The sequence below is a fragment of the Accipiter gentilis genome, chromosome 9 (genome assembly GCF_929443795.1).
Source record: "Accipiter gentilis chromosome 9, bAccGen1.1, whole genome shotgun sequence".
In the NCBI taxonomy this organism is placed as follows: Eukaryota; Metazoa; Chordata; class Aves; order Accipitriformes; family Accipitridae; genus Astur; species Astur gentilis.
Window position 1 is genome coordinate 25,056,936 of NC_064888.1, and position 22,645 is coordinate 25,079,580.

A 22,645-nucleotide genomic window follows, 5' to 3' on the forward strand; every position below is an offset into this window, starting at 1 on the left:
GCTGACATCAGAAATTTATTGGAAAACCAACTAGTAATATTTTAATTTTTGTGTAAAACAGGCTCAGTAATGCATCCTTTTCTTCTGACAGTTTAGATTGAAGACTCTTTAGATCAGATGGACTCTGAAAAGATATGTTCCCACTGCAGCTGAAGACCTATTAGCTGAATGGGTATATTTGCACTAAGTGTAATCTAGCCAGCTTTGTTAAATAGCAGTAAAAATAGTGTCAGGTGTTTCAGTAAATGGGACCCAGCTTACCCTGGACCCTTGTGTGGCTGGGTTATACTGAGGTACATTCTATATGTTCACTTCCATAATTACTGGAGTTAGCTAGATTAAAGAGTAGATCTGCTTTTCCCTTTCAAAAAAAAAAAAATTGTTTTGTTTTGATCAGCTTTTGTTTTACTCCTTTACTAAATTCTGCAGTCAGCCTTTAGATTTACTTCTGATTTATTCTCCTGTAGAAGCAAGCTTTTCCCTTCCTCTATCTTCCCCTGGCCCTGCCTGCCCCATAATACACAGATTCTTCCTTTACCCACAGAAGACCAGAAGGCATGCCTCTGTGGCTTCTTTGCTCAACAAAGTTGTTTTGCTGGGGAATACTAGTTGACAGTTGCCCCAGAATTCCCAAGAAGTATGATTTCCTTGGTGATTTAACAAAAACAAGAAATAAACATAATTAAAGCTTGAGTCAATACAGATTTACACAGGTTTCCTTAGGGCTGGATAGTGGTAATACATAGCCCAGACCCTAAAAGTAGTTACCGTCATCCTCATCCTGAACCACCTCTAAGAGAGAGCCCATTTCCAGCATGAATTACCCACTTCTGAAATTACATTCTCCTCTATGACAATTGGGCTATAGGTGTTCAAAAGCCAAGTAGTGCACTGAATAAAAAACTTAGTTGATTTGAGTAGAATTCTATACTATGGAAGGACATATTCTGCAGTTTGAGATTGTTGAGTTTTCCTCTTCAAGAAGGATGTAGGCTTCTTTTACATAAGTAACATGGAGTAACACCTCTACCCCAAAGCTATAATATTTTGAAAACACAATTATTTGTCTGGAAGCTAAAAGGTAAATTTGCTCATCAGATTTTGAGTTAAAATTTGGTGCCTCTAAGAAATGTAGCAACCTGTAAAAGCAGAGGAATGCAGAAGGGACAAGAGAAAGGGAAAAACTTGAACGAAAGGAAAGAAGAAGGAAGTTGGGACATGCAAAGCAGCTATTAACCCAGTTTAACAGGACTGTATTTTGCTGTTATGCACTATTCCAGCAAGCTTACTATAATGGTAAATCTGTCCTTAAATTATTTAGCATGTACAGTAGCTTCTTCATAATTTGAAGTTTTTAGACACATCATGGAGCAAATGGGAATGGACACAGAGCTGATGTGTAATGTAATGATACCGATCTGTGATGCTTTCTAGGAAAACCCAGTAGCTTTTGTTTAGTTTACATTATGGTGCTCACCAGAGTGCATCCCATAAGATAATGAAGACAAGGAGGTGACAGAGCCAGTGCATGCTTGGGTGCATCCCTAGTATCCATGTTGCACACTCACAAGGGACCAATGTCATGGCCATGAGACAAGACCGCAGCATTCACCATGGCATACACCTCTGATACAGCTCAGACTCAACTGGAATTACTAACACTTTCTGTTCACAAGTAGCCTAGAACTGCATGTAGTGAGCATATTCCAAACCTATTGAGTAATTTTGCTTAGTATTTCACAGAATCCCAGAATCATTGAGGTTGGAAAGGATCTCTGGAGGTCATCTATTCTACCATCCCTGGTTAAAGCAGGGTCAACCAGAGCAGGTTGCTCAGGACCTTATCCAGTTGAATTTTGAAAATCTTGAAGGATGGAGACTCCACAACCTCTCTGGGCAAAAATTTCCAGTGTTCAACCAACCTCTGTCATGAAATGGAGTGGTTTCAGCAAATTACTGGGATTCCAGTAGCACTGGTACCATTTCACATGAGTTACAATTCATATAAGGCTCCAAGGCTGTCAGAGAATGACTTACGATTCAGACACGGAATGTTCCAAGGCTGTCAGGAGAGGACTGAGATATGTCCCATGGTTGTCAAGAAATGACTAATTATCTCTACTCCCATCCCCAGCCTCCATCAAGCAACAGGAGTCCTTGGTAGAGTCAGTGCAGCTTCCTGTCTTAGCCATGCAAGTGTTCCTGATACGGTCAAGGGACTCTTAACTGCCCAACTCATTACACTTATGCTAAGGCCTAGCAAGACTTCCCAAGTTCATAGATAGCCCAGAGAGGGGGAAGAAACACACCACCAATCTACCCTGTGACAAAAGTCAATCCATCTCTCTCTCACAGAGTGGCGGTGTGGTCGCGTCTTGCCTCTGTGCCTACAAACAGAGCAATGCCATGTTCCAGTTGTAATTTAAGGGAAATTCTTTGTAGGTCTGCTTAATTCTAAACGTTTGACAGATATAAGTAAGCAATATTATATATGTGAGGAGGTTTTTGTAACAGTGATATTTGTCTGACAATTCTCCACATTCTAATATATAGAGCAATGTTTAACCACTACCATAATATAACAGAAATGAGCAAAATTATTATAGGATGTAACATTTGATTTAAAGTTCCCGTCGCTATCTGTGACCATCCAAACAAGGGATCCCATCAGTGATGTTCTCCATCTTTCTGTACTCTTTCCAGGATATGGTGTATCTTTTCTGCATCATGATTGACAGTAATTAGGGGGTTTTGTCCATTGTCCTGAATTCGTTTTAGCAATTGATTCAATAGTTTTCTCACCAATGTAAGATGTATTCCAGTGGGGGTAGGTAGTAAGTTGATATGATGTGTAGTTTGATTGTAGCAATTAGTAAGTTGTGACAGGAGCTGAACAGTTAAAATCGCATCCCACAGTTCTGGTAAAATTACAAATACAGGTATTTGAGTGATGATGGTGGTATTGTCTGTAAGCCTAGCAACACAAAGGGTTCTCATACAAACACATCCATTTCCAGCGTATATAAGCACAGTTTCATGGGTTTCATCAGGATGTATTTCAAAATGATAAACCTTTTGTTAAGTGTCAAGACAAATGTCTTGAGCATTAATGGTATTACTTTCACAAGTGAATCTGTGTTGTTCCTGTACAATGCATGCATCAACATCAGTAGTCTGCCATTTGTTTCTATTTTGTTGGGCCCATACTCTGTGTTCCAATGGATAGAGTATAGTTCCATGGTGATTTAATCCCAGCGCAATGATTGGGTATATGGTGTATACCGAAGCATTGCGTATTGTCAAAACAAAAACTGTGGCTTTACTGTTGGCATAGTCAAACGTGAAATTGATTGGGTGCCACCAAGATTGGAATTCTCTTTCAAATTTAGTTACATTTTCCCAAATTATTTTTTGAATTTCAGTGGGTAAGATGTCTTCATCGCCTTTCGTTATAATTGCTGCCACAGTAGATTGTATCCACAACTGGGCTTGGATGCAGCTAAGAGCTAGAGAAACATTATTTTGGGTCATACCCAATGCATTGGTATCCTAAATCCTTCTATGTATAATGTCTCCCATTTTCATGTATCCTTTAGGTATGTTTTGGTTTCATGTATCACCAAAGTAGCAAGGTTCAGGTTTATTTTATCTTTTGGTGTTATTCCAATACTTCCAGTATAATTTAGTAGGGCATGGTCCCAAGGGTCTCTTGTCTGAACTGAAGGGATTACACTTATCCCAATTAAGAGAAAAATTGAAATTAAACTGGGGACATATTGCCATTGTTGTTGTTGCCATTGATACAGATTCATTTTCTCCTGAAATAGAAAAGAAAGAGAAGTTTCAGTGGGGAAGGCCAAACAGGTTACCCCTTTTATGATGCAGGATAAATCCACCTAGCACTGATTCTGTGTTTTGCACCACTGCTGTCAGTAGCTTCCCAAGCAAGCCGGCCATGAGGTTTAGTTAGAGTCCTAGGCACAGTTCCAATTTGTGGCAGATTCACCGTAACAGGTTGTCCTGGCTGTAACGTTGTTGGACATTTTCTCTCATGAGAAGGGGGAGAATCAGGTTCAGCTTCTGCAAAGAATGCTTGGCTTACTGGGCTCCCAGTGGGCTCATACTGATTATTCAGTTGGTGAAGTACTTTTTAAAATCGAGTGTCCCACTGGGCCTCATGTGGCTTAAGGCTCTTTTTCAACAGACCATTGGCTCTTTTATTATCCCATTTGATTGAGTATAATAGGGGGTGTGAAATACCCATTGAATTGCTTCCTGGTTTGCCCACTCTTGCACCTTTTCACACTAGGAGTGTGAGCCATTATCACTTTGGATTATATCGGGAGTAGGTAGATTTGATTTAGCATGTCATGATCCACAGTTGCGGATACGGGAACATTAAAAGGGCCCCGTTCATGCACCACCTGGATACAGGCAGCTTTTGTAATAGCTGTAGAGAGCTCGTCCAAGGATTTAATAGGTATTAGCAGAGGTTCTCCTCTCTCTAATATATCTATTCTGCCAGCCCAGTATGCCACTCTACTTGTTATTGAGTGGGGATTGTCTGGGGGTTTAGGTCCAGCATTTGGAAAGACACCAGGTCCTCAGAATCCATTTCCTTCACCACCATTGAGTAGGATTCTCTCTCTCCCAGTTAGACATACTCACCATAGGTATTGTTTCAGTTTCCCCTGGGTTATGGCTGTAGTGTTCTTGCAAATCTGAATTGGATCGAATGGGGTTGTTTTTTGGGTACAATCTCCTGCTCTACCCTGAGGTCCAGTGGTTCCTTCTTTTTTTATAATGGGCGTGGCCTCATACTCAGGGGGATCTAAAGGAGTCAGAGGATTATTTTGCCTTGCATAGCTATTATCAGGGTCACCCTATATGTTCCCATCCCATTCTTCAGGGGATATTCCTATTCCTAATTTGCACAATGTCAGGGAGATGGGAAACTTGCATAAGCATCATTTCAACCCTTTTCTCCAACTTTTTTTTTCTCCTTTTTTCTGTTTCTGCAGCTGCTCAGTTTTCAAGGTTAGTATTAATTCAGCTGCTTTCCTGCCTTTGATATCATACCTCAGATCTTGTCTTTCCCTATTTATGTTATTCCTTTCCTGAAGAGTGGCTTCTAAGCAGGTGCCTAACATTTTGCAAATAATTCCCTTTCCTTTTCCATTCTTTATATTGCCCCTCACTTCCCGAGTTCATAGATCAGCCGAGAGAGGGGGAAGAAATAAACAACCTCACAGTAAAATCCTTTTTTTCCTGATGTTTAAAAGGAATTTCCTGTGTTTCAATATGTGTTTCAATTTCTTGTCCTTCCACTGTGCACCACTGAGAAGACTTTTGCTCAGTGTTCTTTACTCCTCCCTCCATCCTCCATCAAGAATTTATAGTCAATGGTAAAATCTTCCTTAAGCCTTCTTTCCTGCAGGTTAAACACTCCCAACTGTCTCAGTCTGTCCTCATGTGACAGACGTCAATCCTCCAGTCATCTTTGTGGCCCTTCATTAAACTGTCTCCCGTATGCCCATGTCTCTTTTGCTGGGGAATCCACAACTGGACACAGCATTCCAGATGTGTTGCACCACCTATCTTGACCTGGTGGTAATACTCTTCATAATGCAGCCCAGGTGGCTGTTGGCCTTCTTTACTGCAAGGGTGCATTGTGGGCTCATGTTTAATTTCATGTCCACCAGGACACCCAGCTCCTCCTCTGCAAACACGCTTTTGAGACCCCATCAGTCTCCAGCATGTACTCATGCAGGGACTATTCCTTGCAATACAAGACTTTGCATTTCCCTTTGTTGAACTTCGTAAAAGTCCTGTAGGCCCATTTCTCAAGCCTTTTGTGATCCCTGTGAGTGCTGGCACAACCATCTGGTGTATTAACTACTCCTCTCAGTTCTGCATCATCTGAAAAATTGCTGAGTATGCACTCTGTCCCATCACCAGGTCATTAACGATGACGTTAAGCAGTACCAGTCCCACTATCAACCCTTGGGGTACTCCAGTAGTGACTGACCTCCAGCTGGACTTTGTGTTGCTGATCATAACCTTTTAAGACTGGCAGTTCCGCCAATTTTCAGTCCACCTCATTGTCTGTTTGTCTAGTCCAGCCCCTCTATTCAAAGCAGGGTCAACTAGACAAATTGCCAAGGATGGAGATTCCACAGCCTCATCCAGCAAACAATTCCAGCATTTGTCCACCATTACAGTGGATTTTTTTTTCCTTGAGTTTAAATGGGATTTCCCGTGTTTCAATTTGTGTCTGCTGCGTCTTGTCCCATCACTAGACAATATTGAGAAGCCTCTCGCTCTGTCTTATTTACTTCCCCCATCAGGTATTTATACACATTGATAAGACCCCCCCAGAGCAAGGCTAAACAACCTCAGTTCTCTCAGCCTCTTCTCATATGACAGATGTTCCAATCCCTTAATCATCTTAGTGGCTCTTCAAGCACTTCGTATGATAAAATTGTAAACAGAGGGAGAAAATCATGTGCTAGAGTAGCAGTTACCTTTCACTATTTATTGTCAATATTTGTATCTTGTCTGATTAATGTTACTGTATTCTGTGGCTTTGAAGAAGAGACACTTATCAAAGAAATAGGGATCTTCATCATCTTTTGTCTGTGCTAAGTAAATTACTTGCAGTACTCTTGTAAGCACTTACAATTTTATTATTCTTTAGGCACTAAATACCATTTAATCTGGCTGCCATTTACATCAGTGCCAGTGGTTTGGACAATAACATCAGTGAAAGGTTGTGTTCATAGTGAGGATGTTTGCTCTAAAATTAATAATATTGACTTTGTTACTAAGTAAAAATTATGTTTTTAAAGATTTGGACAGGTGATCCTAGACGCCAGACAAACTATGGAGCTACATTTTCCTTCATCAAAAAAGTGACTGTAATCTGTCTATACAGCAAAACTGTGTACTTTCAATTTATCTTCTTTATAACAATCTTTGTTATGTGGTTTTGTTAGCACCACCTTAATTGTACCAAAAATTGTAGTCTTCAGGAATATTATTGAGTCTCTCTGTACTAAAATGCATTAGTTTGTCCTTATTGAATGGGGGACACTAACACAAAACAGAATCATAGAATCATAGGATGGTTTGGGTTGGAAGGGACCTTAAAGATCATCTAGTTCCAACCCCCCTGCCAGGGGAAGGGACACCTTCCACTAGACCAGGTTGCTCAAAGCCCCATCCAGCCTGGCCTTGAACACTTCCAGGGAGGGGGCATCCACAGAGCCTCTCTGGGCAACCTCTTCCAGTGCCTCACCACCCTCACAGTGAAGAATTCCTTCCTAATATCTAACCTACATCTACCCTCTTTCAGTTTAAAGCCACTACCCCTTGTCCTATCATTACATGCCCTATCACTACTAGTACCTCTCCAGCTTTCCCGTAGGCCCCTTTTAGGTACTGGAAGGCCACTATAAGGTCTCCCTGGAGCCTTCTCTTCTCCAGGCTGAACAACCCCAACTGTCTCAGCCTGTCTTCATAGGAAAGGTGCTCCAGCCCTCTGATCATCTTCATGGCCCTCCTCTGGACTCGCTCCAACAGGTCTATGTACTTCTTATGTTTGGATATTATCCCATTAAAAATAGGAAGCAGTTTCAATAGCTCACCTTGAGGGTTTTCAACTGTTCTTGCATTTTTGACACTATTTTTACAGTATTCACTGATATTTTTAATGAAAAAAAGGGCAATGGTATTGCTTCACTGGTACAAATGCTGAGACCAACAGATGCAATGAAGAAATTTGTACAATAGATTTAAAATATATTGGATAAAAGTGTAAATTGGCAGTATGTGTTTGAAGGTATCTCTTTTTGATGTATTTTGTAACAATGGTTTCTCTCATGATTTTGGTAAGTTGCTGCTTAGTGGAAGACATAGCCCCGAAATACATATTTTAGTTCCTGACTGATGGAGGGTTATGATGGCACCAGTGTTTCTGACAAGTTTAAAAGGCAAAAGGATAAAACACTAGACAGCATTCCAGATTTCTCAGCAGGAAAATGTAAATCTCCTTAATTTTATTCCTACTGAGCTGTGGCAACTAAGGTCTTGTATTTAAATCTGAATTATTAAATAGACAGCATGATGATGATAGGAGCAGGCTATGTGTTATATGTATCAACAAGTTCTCAGAAGCCAAATACCTTGTCAAAAATTCATATTCCCATCTATGCATTTGTGATAAAGGGGAATAATTTTAAGAGTATTTTGCCTTTTATTCTTAAAAGCCTACCAAGGATATTAGATTAGGGAATGGAGTGAGATTTGCCATGTAAATTGATAGGTGAAAACTTCTAGCTTTAAGCCTCTAGAACTTAAACTTAACCACAGTGCCGAAGAAAAGAGCCACATCTAAAAAAACCTCAGCAAAGCGCAGACAGGTTGCAGTAATATAGAAAGGTCAGATATTGTATGATATCTTTAGCATAGTTTATCATTTACTTTAGAAAAACGTTCTTGAAATGTATTTAACAGGCAGCTCAGTTCATTACCAATTGTGAAAATTTTTGAAAGTGAAAAGGTTTTGGGTTTGTTTGGGTTTTTTTAAATGTGTTGATACTGTAAAAAAAAAAAAAAAAAAAAAAAAAAAGGCAGCTGGCATCCTCAAGCTGAGGTATTATATCTGAGATCTCATCTCTTAGAATCTCTTAGTGTTTGATGGTGACTATAGGATTTGGAGCTCTTGCAATACAGATTAGAAATCGCAGCGAGGTATGAAACAATAGTAAAGAATGATGCATGCTCTCTGCTGATTTTATACACCTTTATAAAATATAAGGAGGTATCATATATGTATACTGCTGCATGGAGTTACATACTAAGCTTGATGCAAGTGAACAGTCACCCACTTTAATGAGCTGGACTGTGGACTTGCATGGACTATGGGCATGCATAGTGAAGCATGAATGGTAGTGTTTATAGAATCAGGGCCTAAATGTGATATATAAACATAGTTCACTTGCCACTTAAGTATAGATACCCCTGCAGGAGAATGTAGTGAATTTAGCAAGAATGTTATTCTTGCTAAATGACAGCTTTTTTGAAGAGGAAATAAAGATCTGTTTTTCTAAATATAAAGCAATAGTCTTAATGGAATGGTCCAATTTGAGCATTTGTCAGACCTTTTCAGTAAGTGCCATTAGATATTTAAGGACCAAAGCAGACATTATTCTGTTTTATTCAAATAACTGCATCTCTAGAAGTGCTTTGCTTGTACTAGTGTGCTTAAGAATTGATTTCTTAAACTCAAAAGCATGTAATCTCCTGAAGTATTACCTACATTTCTTACCATCATTTTATTCCTACAGAATTTTCTAGCAAAGTAGTTCATGATCTTGTCTAGTTGATGAGACTGGACAAGTTAGTAATGTGAGAATGAACTTCTGCAGACAGTACAGCTTTTTAAAAGCAGGACTATGTATATTCTTTGTATTCTGGGAGGGACTCAGCCATGCTCTGTCCAGAGCCTAAAAAGAAAGTCCAAATTGCCATAGCCTACTCAGATAAAAGCCACGTGATCTCAGTAGCACTGTGCTGGACCCAGACTTCGAAGCATTACGGAAAGGAAGCTCAAGATGCAGGGGTGGTAAACATAGTGTCACAGCTTATGGTTGATTTTGTGCTCAATCTGATTAAATGCACATCAACCCAGAATATGCTGTTTACATGCAGGCAGAGTCTGAAGGCCATGATTTTGTAATTCCAAAAAAAAATTCAAACATTTTTTTGCATACTTGAGAATTGTTTTATACATCTTTTCTTTAGAAAACTCAGTGATGATAATGTCAGACACAGGCACCACTTATGCAAACTTTCCTGATTTACTGCAGTCATGGGACTAAACTTGGGAAACCAGCACTGTCAACTTCCTAAGCTAATGTGACTGCAGAACTGGCATATGATGCCAAGTTATGGGCTGAGGAGTGATTGTTCACTTGAGAATAGCTTCTGGCTAGAATCCTGAGCTTGTCTCTCCCTAAAACTGGCGTATTATTCAAAGGAAGAATCAATTAAAAGTATCAGTTTTGCTTAATCTTTTTCCATAAGTATATTGGATAAAAATTATTAATATTTCAAGATAATGCTTTCAGTAAAATGTTAACTGGAGTGACTCTCATTTGTTAATGTGAACTGTTATAAATGTCCAAAATACATAAAGAAATTCTGGTTTTGCTTATTCTTAGGGAAAGGTGGAGATAATGTCTTTTATCTAACTCAGTAGGCCAAATTCAGCTGTGACTATGGTCATATGATTGGATAGACTGGATCACATGGAACATGTTGCTGCACAGAGTTTGACTCCCTATATATGCTAAATTGCTGTCCAAAAAGATCATATAAGGATGTAAAACTAAGGTTGGAGTATCTTGGTCTGCCTCCTATTTTCTCTTAATTTATCCAGAAAGAACATTCTCTATTTATTTTACAAGTTAAAAATGAAATTCACAAGTAACGATATTAAGTTCCTCCAATGAAGCCTACTGTTTTAATTGGCAAAGTGATGGTTCCTGTGAATGAGTCTTCCCATGCAGTTCAAATGAAATGGAGTCCATCTAACATTGTGTTATTAAGTTAAAGGTTTTATTCTTGAGAGAGATGGAAACAGAACTCCTGTTAAAAATCAATTGTAGTAGGGTAGTTAACTCCCTAAGACATTGTGAATGTCATTAATTTGTCTTGTAAAAGATGAGGCAATTTGGTTGCTACTTTTCTATTTCCTTTCAAGCCTCTTTGTTTGCTGGTTCTGCCATCATAATAGCATGAGTAGATTTCTTGAGGATTGCTTTTGTTGAGCTTATTGGAGTTTTAAATTTGTTTTGACTTAAGATCTAGTAGCAAGTCTTGTTTTGAATTTGCAGTGCAAGTTGATTGCATAATTGTGAAGCTGTTTGACATGTGTGATACAATTTGATTTGCATTTCTGCCAGTTTTCAACTGTAAGAAACAAAATCTGCTAGTAACAATTTTAGCAGGAGTCACTGGAGGGTTCTTACAGTTTGTTTTCTATTTCCTAGAGACTGAAAGATGACACTCTTATAAAACTATTTGAACACTTCACATTATTGTTTAGCTGAGCTGTATATGTTGATGTAAGTGGCTTTGATATTTTCAGGGGAAAAAAGAGTGAAAAAATATATAAAAATACATATTTATATATAAAATATATATAATGCAGTATAGAATGGAAGAAGCAATATAATGCTGACAGAAACAAGGGTGTTTTTTTTAAAAAGTAATTGAATTATAGCAAATAGCCATTAGGATGTTTTATGGAAAAGCATAGTCATCAAGACCCAATTAGAAAACTTGAAACCTATGATTATACTGGTATAGAGGTACTTTTCCTCTGGCAGGATACATATATAGAGTTGGCAAAGTGTTTGCCCCATGACCAACAGATCCTGGAAATCTATGGAAGAGACACAGTCTTGCCCATGCAGACAACAGCTATATTCAGGCTGGCCTGTGCATGTTACACCACTGGAATTTTTTCTGATAATATGGCTCTGATTGTCATTGATTGATTTATTTTCTTTCATTGTGCAGTAGCAGGGAGACTTGAAATAGCATTAATTCCCGAGTAGATTGTCTCTGGAAAAGCCACAGAATTAGCAGGTGATACTATCGTAGAGAACAGAGTGAAAGGAAACTGAACTGGCAGCAGCATATAATCAGATAGCAATACAGGTAACGTAGTTAAGAAGTGTTAGAGATTATACAATAACAGAAATGGCAACACAGGCATCATTTTCATGAGTTCAGAGAAAGTCTAACAAACTATGCACTGGAAGTAAAATAACTGGCTAGAGACCAGAGAAGTAATTCTGAAGATGCAAGATCTTTGTGGTGCATGGAGAGCAGCTGATTTAGAACCAAGGTGGGTTGTTTCAAATTATGCATCTTCTTTAAGCTGGTACAAAAATGTATGACTGTTATTTGTTCTAAGTACTTATACAGAATTGCTATGATTTTATATAAAACATAGGACTGTAAAAGACTACTTTGGTCATTCTCTGTGGTTCCCCACAATTACAGGCAACTGTGAAATAATGCCTACTTCATTTCAGCCTACAGAACATACCACGAACCACACAAAACATTTTTTTCAATACCCTATAAAAAACTAAAGGTGATGTAGTACAGGAGACCAAAGTGCATGGAAACTACAGTGTGCCATAAGGCAAAACCAGAAGAGGTTGAGGATACCACCAGTATTTGAACTACTACAGATAGCAGTAGTAGTAGTAGTATCTGTAGTAGCTTCTACCAGAGATCATTGTTTTGAAACCAAGCACACGGGCAAATGGAGGCACAGAAGCCTCTTGATTACACATCTTGTATAATTCCTGCTGTTGCATCACTTCCAGTGAGCAATCTCTGATGGTTCAAAGGCAAACCCCTCTTCACTATGTCACCAAAAATCAATTACATATGAAGAAAAAAAATTGTTGTGGCATAATGCAAGGCTCTATACCATAATGAAGAATTTTTGCCTTTGAAGCCAAAATAATGTCAGTTAGGTCATTCTCACATGAGGAGCCAGCTTCACTACATGGCAGCTTATACTGTACCTTTATTGTGCTTAAAAATAACCCAAAACCAACAAAAGCTGATCACAGTTCTCACAGTTGGACACTAGAATAACTGAATATAAAATCTGGTCACTAATATTTTAGAAGTTTGTCCCACTTTCTCTGGGAAGTTTCTGGAGCTGTTTGTGTCTGATGCATACCATCATGCCTCTTAAAATTATTCTTCAAAAGAAAAATACAAAATAGTGACAAAATAATCAAGGCAACACAAGGAAAATACTTTTTAAATATATGCCCATCACACTTAAAGCTACAGCTGCTTTCAGCTGAATAGTTTAAATTCTGCTCTGATAGATTGGTGTTTATAAATTTGCAGTACCCCTGAAGACTGTAACCACAGATCTTAAATCTGTTATTCACAGGCAGGTATGTCAGGCTGGTCACAAGATCTTCCCTCAGTATGTTTAATGGTCAGCTAATAATATGTTCAAAACCAGGTATTTTTTTCACTTCAACCACTGCATACAAGTGGCTAAAGTTAACCTGTCTCCTTCATGCTAGTGACAACTTCTAGTCAATTTTATTTCACAGTTGTGATTTTTTTTTTTTTTTCCTTCCAGTGGCAATCTCCCACTCCCACTGCTATGGCCTTGTTCCTTACTTGTTTTCTCTGTTTCTCTAGCTGGAAAGAGACAGTGTGCTATGGCTGATCGGTATTTAAGTGTGCCAAGGACATGTTTAACAATACAGATCTGCTCATCTTTCCCCTGGTAGTCACTAAATTGATTCCCTCTCCTTTACTAGCAGCCAATTACTATAAAACCTATAGGAACTTACTTTATGATTTCTCTTACTTTTTAAAATTTGCTTGAAATTAGTTCAGCAAAGTTGGAACACTTTGAGACACAATTTTACCTTACTCTTGAAATGTATCTTGAATGCATGTGCCTTGTTTACTTATTTTCAATGGCATAATAATACAGATGTTAGCATTTTGCAACCTGCTTTGCTACTTTACTTTAGACTATAAAAGAAGAGTAAGCATAAAGAAAGAAATGCTATATATATCCCAGAAGTGCTATTATGTGCTAATGTACAGCATCTTATATAGAGCTCAGTAGGGATGAAGAAAAACCCTCACAGTAAAAACGCAAAACCTCATTGCTCTTTTTCACAAATAAGAGATGGGGATAAGAATAGCCTAATTCCTATTGTTTCCTATCAAATCAAAGACAGTCTTCGTACTGAGCATAGTAATATTCTTTATATGATAAACAATGTTACTACTCTTTGCCTAAAAAGCAAAGAAATAAGACACATGATCCCAAGATCATGGCAAAGACAGTGATAATGACAGTAAGAGTTAAGTTTACTTGCTGCTAGTAAATTATTCATATATATGGAAAAGTACACAAGATGCAGCAAGGAAAATTCCAACTGGACCCAAGGAAAAAAATTCCACAATAAGGATTGCCAAGGGTTGAGACAGGTTGCTCAGAGAGGCTGTAGAATTGCCATCCTTGGATATATTCAAACTTTATTTGGATAAAGCCCTGAGCAATCTGATTTAACTTTAATGTTAGACCTGCTTTGAGCAGGGGCATTGGACCAGATGGTGTCCAAAGCTCCCTCCAACCTAGTTAGTGGGGTAGTGTATGGTACTGTTCTAGTGGATAGGGAATTTAGCACTGGAAATAAAAGATCCAAAAGTGGTTATATTTGGTGTTTTTCATACCTGAGTAAATATGCAGTAATTTTAAGTAAGTTGCCAGCAGTTTGAGGGAGATGATCTTCCTCTCTATTCAGCACTGATAAGGTGACATCTGGACAGCGCTGTATCCACTTCTGGGCTTCTCAGTACAAGAAAGATGTGAAGCGACTCCAGCACAGGGCCACATACGTGATTAAGAGACTGGAGTATCGTTCATATGAGCAGAGGCTGAGAGTGCAGGGACTGCTCAGCTGGGAGAAAACAAGGCTCAGGGGGATCTTATCAGCATGTATAAATACTTGGTGGGAGGGAATGAAGATGAGGAAGTCAAACTGGTCTCAGCAGTACCCACTGACAGGACAAGAGGTAATGGGCACAAATTGAAACACATGAAATCCCATCTGATCACAAGAAAAGTTTTTTTTGCTATGAGGGTGGTCAAAACTGGAACAGATTGCCCAGAGAGATGGTGCAGCCTCCATCTGTGGAGATATTCAAAGCCCAGTGGGACACAGTCCTGGACAACCTGCTCTGGCTGACCCTGCTTGAGCAGAGGGGTTGGACCAGATGATCTCAGGAGGAGTCTTCCAACATAAGCAAGTCTGCGAAGTTTTCAAGATTTTAAAAGTCATAAAATAGCATTTCCATCAGATGTCTAGAGACTCAGTATTCAGTGAAGGTGAATGTGAATGCCATGGCTTCCCTTTAAATATCATTCAAATTGCTCCACAATGTCTCTTAAGAATTAAGTAGGGATTTTTTTTTTTTCTTTTCCATTATTTTCCCAGGCCAGATGTGTCCCAGTAATTCTTCCATCTACAAAATACAAGTAACTCTTAGGATAACTGGAGGGTAATTGGAGACTTGCCTAGAAACAGACTCCAGTGTAGCTCTATAGGGATGTAAGGTTGTACTCATGTGGATCTACTTGCAGAATTAGAATTATTCACTCATTTCAAATGTTACTGAGAACTTGGCTGTATTGACCAATATTTATTTCCTCTCTGGAATTTACTTGCAAACTAACATCAAGCATTGGTATCTTTTAAAAATGTTGGAGCTGCATTAATAAGTACAATTAATGAAATGCTTCGAGTTCTCAAGTTCTTAAGTGTCCTGGCTGTTTCTTTAAAAAGATACATTTTATTTGTATTAAATGTAAATAATTACTCTATTTCACATTAGGATGATCCAGTAGTTGTTCAGGGATTTCAGCAAACTACTCCTTTACTTTGATAATGCTTAGAAACCAGTCTTTATTTTCTATGCGTTTGACAAGCTCATATATGTAAAAAAAGACTTAGTTTAAAAAAAAAAACAAAACAGTACTGTGTTAGAGGATACTGAGAACTGCTGAGTACAAGTCAGTTGATAGGAAAGTTAGAAGTTTAACAAACATGGAAAAATGAGAGCAGCTGTATTTTCATTAATGAGTTGAGGGCTATAATCACCCTCTCTGTAATACCACATTTGCTGTTGCTAATACATGATATATATTTACTCTGACTAGTTCAGTTTATTTTGTTAATTCTGTTTCTCTCATAATATGAAAATGACCACCTTGTTTGATTCAAACACTATTCCTCTGTTACCTTTTAACTGCTATAAGTAGATCAAAATGCTCACATCGCTTATATGGCCCTATATTTTTAAATAAACCTGTTGTATGCAATGCTAGGAGTTAGCTACCTTTGAAATTATAATTAATTCATAAGCATTTCTTAATTTAATTTGCTTCCTCATGATATAAAGTAGGATTAAGTATTTAAGGATCTTTATTATACTACTTTCCTCTAATAATGAAATGAGAGCTGCTTCTGCACTGCTTCTCATTTGTTCTGTATGTTGTAGTCTTGAAAGGTGCTGAATGCCTCAACTTTCGTTGTGTTCAGTGACAGTTAAGGGCACTCAGTATCTCATAAATACAGCTTGGTACCAGCACAACAAAGCTCCTATGTTGTGGAGAGATGAGGCAAGAATTTGTCACGTGCACTGTCACTTACCTGGCATGAGACTGTTAGTCCTTAAAAGAGGGACTTCAGTATGGTTTGTGGGAATCTATACCAGTTGTGTATGTTTGGAAGTATCACAGCTGCTGCGCAATTCTTACTGTATGGGCTACACAGTATAATAAATTGTGTAACTCTGTGTTTTTAATGTGCTTGAATAGAACATTGTGTATCCATTGTTGTGTACACACAGCCTAGCTGATAAATTTGTTTAGAAAATGTTTCGGTCGTGTCCCGTCCCCCGCCCCCCCCCCCCCCCCCCCCCGCCCCAAGAGAGACACTTGATAAACTATGGCTTCAAATCTCACTTAGAATCCAGTTTGTTTTTAAAACAAATCTTACCAGAGGCAGTCATTTTGAAACAGCCAGGAGAGCATCAGCAGTCGTTTGCTTAAAATGCATGTATATAAGTTTGATAACACTGTATCATGCTTAGTCTACATTCAAGCAGGGCCACTCTCCAGCTCATTCTGAAAAATGTCAACTTCTGCTAACCTGACAGAATGTGGCTACTAATTAAAATATTCCCATGAGGTATATATATTCTATGTTGTCTACTTCCTCTGTTGGAGTTTAGCATTCTCTAACCTTTGACTCGGCAGTGAGTGCTTTATGGTATAATAATGCAAACAATAGTTAACAGTAGAAGGCCAAAACCATCCAAACACAACTTTTTGTTAAACTATACCACGTGCTGCTTTGAAAGATTTTTAGCTTTATAAACTTTTGTTCACATTGCGGGGAAATAATCTCATGCAAGATGAACATTTTATCAGGAAAAATTATGCACATTCTGTTGAATCACTCTATGTCAGGTTTATGATGCATTCACCACTGCACTGTAACTTTAATTGTAACAGTTTTTAACGCACCTGACTCAGCCTGGCAACTGAATTGATGTAAATGGAGATCTACTGGAGGGTAAATATTCCAGAAGTAGGAATGGACGGCAGGAGCAGGCATACGCTATTTAAAGCCTTCTGCTGTTGCAGCACATACCCAAGGATGAAAGGGAGACTGCCTTGGAGGGCCAACGCAAAATGATTATTTATTTCAAATGCAGAATGCAAAAGCAAAGACCTAGCATAGTCACAGGTGATGTGATGGTATTGCAGCTAACGCAGGAAACGCCTCCTTCTAATTTTGTGCTTATTGTTACAAGGAGCATAGAAGAAATTTGCTAGAAATAGTGCCGTTGAAAAATACCGTTAGAAGAGCTTTAGTTTTATGGAGAATTTCCTGGTAACGTGGTGCATTTCCGCGAACAGGAGAGCGAAGCGCAGATGCGTTGAACCACGGAGGCAGCTTTCACTCGTGCTTAATCGTTCTCTGGCTAGTAGGTCCCGGTTCGAGGGAAGCACATGTGTAACTGTTTGCGGGATTTGGGCCTAACTTAGCCCAGTGGTTTACTATTTGCTCTGGAGGGATGGAAGAATGGGTTTAAGTTTCACCTTTCCACGGGCAGAGGCTGAAGTTATTTTTAAGAAACGGCGGAGGGGCCGAAGCGGGGCGAGTGTCGTGCCGCTGGGAGCGGGCTGGGGGCCGCGGGCTGCGCTGCGGCCGCTCCGGCGCTTACCTGTGGCCGGCGGCGCCTCCGCTCCGCTCCGCTCCCCTCCCGCCTGCCCGCCGCCTCGCCTCGCCTCGCCTCGCCTCCGTGGCCCCCGGTGCCCGGGCTGGCGGGGCGGCTAGGGGGCTGCCGCCGGCTCCCGCCCCGGAGCGGCGCTGCGGGCCGTGGCGCAGCAGGGCTCGGCCGGGGAGCAGCGCCTGCGCGCCCGTCCCGCCCGCCCTGGGACCGGCCGCGGCGGCCTGGCGGGGAGGGGAAGGAGGGAGGGCTCGAAGGCGGTGGGAGGCGCACGCCGTTTCCCTTTCTCTTTCGCTGGGCGGCCGCCCGCCCGAGGCCGCTGGGCTGCGCCGCGCCAGGTACGGCGGGGGGCCGAGGCGGGAGGCGCCGCAGGTGGGGGGGGACGGGGACGGGACGGGACACCGGAGGCCGGCGAGCGGCGCGGGGGGGGGGGGGGGGGGGCGGGGAGAGAGCCCGGCCGCCGCCGTCGTCGTCGCCGTCGTCGTCGCCGTCGTCGTCGAGCCGCCCCGGCCGCCGCCGCCCTCTGCTGCCGGCGGGCTCCCGCGGGGCTGGGCTGGGGCGGCGGGGAGGGCTCCTCCCCGCGGGGGCCCTCCGAGGCCTGCGGACCGCGGCGCGCCCTCGGAGGGGGTGTGCGCCGGGCGGGCAGCGGGGCGGCCGCGGACCCCGCCGGGGCTGGGCAGCGGCCCCTGCACCTGTCACGGCGGCGCCCGGCAACTCGTCCGGCGGGCGGGCGGCCGCAGCCCGGCGGGGCAGGGGCAGGGGCGCTGCCTCGGACCTCGGCTGCCGAGCGCCGGGCGCGCAGCTGCTGTCATGTAAATAATAAGGCGGGTGCCCCTGCCAAGTTCGCGGCGACACTTGTCCTCCGGGGCATCGGCACTGTGCTGCCAGGCTTACGCTCCTCTCTCTCCCTTTCCACGTGTGTTACAGGTAGGAAGATGGCACAGGAGCAGGAGTTGCGAGCCATGTCCCCGTGAGACCTCCAGAATTAGGAGCAAATGCCTGGAGAAGTCCCGCCGCACAGAGCAGCGCCGCAGCTCTTGTGAACCGCGGCCGTCCGCACCTCTCGGACTTGCTCCCCTGGCCCCGAGCACTCTGCCAGCATTTCCCACCCCACGAATGGCTACTCAGAGGAAGCACTTGGTGAAAGATTTCAATCCTCATATCACCTGCTACATCTGTAAAGGCTATCTCATCAAGCCAACTACAGTAACCGAGTGCCTCCATACCTGTAAGTAGTACTTGGCAAAATATTCCCTTCTTCGCAAGCGATGCTTCCTCGAAGTGTTACGTGTTTGATGTGATCTCTGTGCCGGTTTTCGTTTACTTCTGAAGTGTCGCGCGAAATGCCGAGCGGCTTCTGGTGGGGTTTCCTAGACGCTGGCCTGCCACCTGGGCCATCCTGAGGGCACGTCGACTCTGCTTAACCCCTTGCGGAGTAAAGATACCCCTTTGCTTTCACCCAAGCGCTAGCGGTGATTGTGCTGGCTCTAGCACCAAACGTGTATCGCTGTGGCCTGGCTGATCACAAGTAAGATCGTTAGGTCTGGTGTGGTATTTTGGTAATATAACTATGCTTTTGAAAGTTAAGCCAATGTATCTGTTGGCAGTGCGCATGATGGATAGGCCGGTGTGGTCAGTACCGGCTCGCGTCTCTCTGTAATGTGTTCCATGGCACAATGCATAGAAATACTTGAAAGTTGGCAAAATATTTATTCAGGGAGTAGATCTCTTTGAATGAAACTGACTCAGGAAAAATTATTCAGGTTGGCTTATGCCCCTAATACTTCTAAAACATTGGTGTGTATGAATTATATTAAACGTATGACTGGTCCTATCAAACTCGGTCGTCTTGCTTCCACATGCTTGATTTTTTTTACATTTATTCTTGGATAGAAGATAGTTTGCTTGGACCTTCTTGAGAACTTGGCATCTTTCCAAATAAAAATCTGAATTCTTCTAAAAGAAGAGTAAGGGGAACTATATGTTTTCTGGTAGATTTCCTATTTTTAAACCTTTAATAAATATCATTTAAAAGCCTTGGCTTAGCATGGCCTGTCGTTTCCGCACAGTGTTGTTCTTGCAGTTGTTACTGCCTTCGCTGTGTTATGGTGTTACGTCCCTAGTATATCAAGCACATAGAGAATTAAAACATATCATTCCTATATGTTGTTCATAGTACAAAGATAATATTGTTTACCATTATAGTAATATTATTTTTAGTTTAGTTTTTGAGCATAGATAATGTTGAACTGACTTTTTCCGAGTCTAATACCAGCTAAGGATTATAAAGTGTTTTGTAGTATTATTCTTCTCTTTTGGCTTACTTAGTAAAGGATTTTAAGTTGAGGACAAGAGAAGTTAAGCAAAGTGTCATAAGAACTTGAAATAAAACAGGAGGGGGAGAGGTATATTAGCTATTATTAAATTATCTTTCCTTTAAAGAAAATGGAAAAGTTCCAGCATTAGTTAATTTTTTTTTATGCTTGAAGTTTGATGAGCAGTACTAACTTTTAAAAGGTTGTGGTGAGGGGAAAGAACTTGCATCAGAAATTAGCTTAGACTTAGAAAAAAAATTGGTTTTATTACGATACATTTCTGTTTGGATAATTTTTTTGTTTATTTACTTTTGTTCCCATTACAAAACAGTAATGGCACAAGGAGCTTTTTTTTTCTTAGCAACATCTGGGGTTTTTTGTTCACTTGTAGATTGTGAGCTCTTCGCTGAGACAGCTGTGTTACTGCCTAGGCACCAGATTAGCACACGTGAATTTTACTGAGCTGCCATCTAGTTGCACAGGTTTCCTCGCAGAAAAGCTACCACATGTTTGGGTCATTAAGTAGAACTGCAGGAAAGAAGGTGGTGTTTCTTTAAAGCGAAGTTTAGTTGCCAAAATAGGAAGTTTACAATGATGGAAAGGAAAATGAAAAGAAGTCTTATATCTGTAGAGGAAAAGGTGATCTGTATGTTGCAGAATTCAGGAAGATACTCTGATAAGTTATTTTACACTTTGGCTTTTAGAATTCTTTTTTTTTTTTTTTTTTTTTAAGTACAGGTATGGTTCTTCAGTCATATCCAAATAGCTACCACAAAATACAATGATTTTAACTGTCTTTTGGTATTTGTCTTGTACTACTAATTGCTGTAATTCATGCACAAATGATCAAAATCTGCAGGTATTAATGGTTTAAGAAGCAGCACACATTCATTAGATACTGGGAGTGCAATGTATTACTCTGGACAAGATGAAAAGCATGTATTGACCTAGATGTTCTCTAGCGATTGTAGAGGAACTAATGTGATCAGTAGTAACCAAATGAGTTAGCGGTTAATTCACATCTTCTGTGTTGCTGAAAAATGTTGAGTAGTAAAGTTCTGCTCCGAGAAATGTGTGCTTTTTTAATAAAGAGATGTTTCTGATGGGGTTTTTGGAAATGTTGGACAGACTAATCCACCATTTACTGGGAAGAATAAGTGCAAGTTGGGCATCAGCGGTACAAACTTTCCTATCTCTGTTGGAAAGGAAATGCTTATATTACTGCAAAATAATTAATTATTCTGCAAATTCAGTACTTTGTTTCTCTTTTGCTACTTGCAACAGAATGGTTTTGTCCTATGAAGTGAGACCTTTTTTCCTAGTCTGTTACACAGCTGTCAAGGATGTTTAAGAACTCTCCTTCCCAAATCATGCCGACACGCATGGAGATCTGGGATCAGGCTCTTGCTTGTGAAGACCAAGGCAAAAAAGATAGTGAGGACTTCAAAATTTTCTATATAATCTATTCCTGAATTGTTTCCCTCATTCATTAACAGACCCACATTTTGTCTGAACTTCCTTCAGCTACTAGCATACTTGCAGAATCCCCTTATGTCCCTCATCAGTTTTAGCTATGGCTGGGCTTTAGCCTTCCTAATTTTGTCCCTAAGTGCCAGAGCAATGGTTTTATATGCTTTTGTTTCCCATCCTTGTTTCCACTTCTAATATGCTCTATTTTTGCATATTAATTAGGAAGCTTGTGCACTAAGCAGTTCTTCTGACAAAATTCCCTGTGCAATGGGCTGGTTAGCTCTTGAGGTCTAAATAAATTTTCTTTAAAGAAAACCAGCCAGCTCTTCTAAGTACCTTTCTTTCTAATGATAGCCTCCTTGGGAGATCTGACTAGCAGGTGCTTAAACAAGCTGAAGTCCCATCTCCTGAAGTTCAGAATCCTCTCTCTGCTGTTTAACTTTGTATCCTTCCTCGAGATTCTGAACTCCATCATCCTGTGGTCACTGCAGGGCAAGCTGCCATCTGCGGCTGTCTTCATTGCCAGTTTTTCCCCGTTTATGAACAGCAGATCAAGTGGTACTTACTCCTAGCTGGTCTCTCTAGTATTTGCCTTAAGAAATTGTCAGCCAATGCAGTCTAGAAACTTTCAGAAAAGTCCTTCCATGCAGGAAAATGACCAGTGATGTAGTTTTCAATATCAAACCAATGATCTTGCAACCAGAGTGTTTTTCAGATTTTGCTAAAAACTTACGGTCTCATCAGGACATCCCAAAAGAACTTTACTGCAGCAAAATTTCCCACCTGCAGACAATCAAGCTGAGCTACTTTCATACTTCTTTTCCTGCAAAAGCTGCAGACAATGGCATGTAGCAGGTCTTAAAGATTAGCAGATCTGTCTTATTTTGAAATAGAAGATTTCAACCCAGAAAGTCTTTCCTGATCACCATGTACTGAAATTATCGCTACTTTTTAACAGCAGGGAATCCAGTCTGACTGTGTCTGGT

The 22,645-nt window shown here is 40.7% G+C and overlaps 1 protein-coding gene across 4 annotated transcripts in view; it reads left to right on the forward strand.

The window, feature by feature from the left end:
* The window catches only part of PCGF5 (polycomb group ring finger 5), a 76,506-nt gene that overhangs the window by 18,652 nt on the left and 35,209 nt on the right, over positions 1-22,645 (forward strand). For 3 of the 4 annotated variants that reach the window (XM_049809624.1, XM_049809627.1, XM_049809626.1), the window contains one exon: positions 18,802-19,102. In XM_049809624.1, coding sequence (XP_049665581.1) covers positions 18,991-19,102 — 112 coding nt within the window. In that variant the 5' untranslated portion in view covers positions 18,802-18,990. Of the gene's footprint in view, positions 1-18,130; positions 18,213-18,801; positions 19,103-22,645 lie in introns of those variants that run through there. The other variant, XM_049809625.1, reaches the window with a different exon arrangement.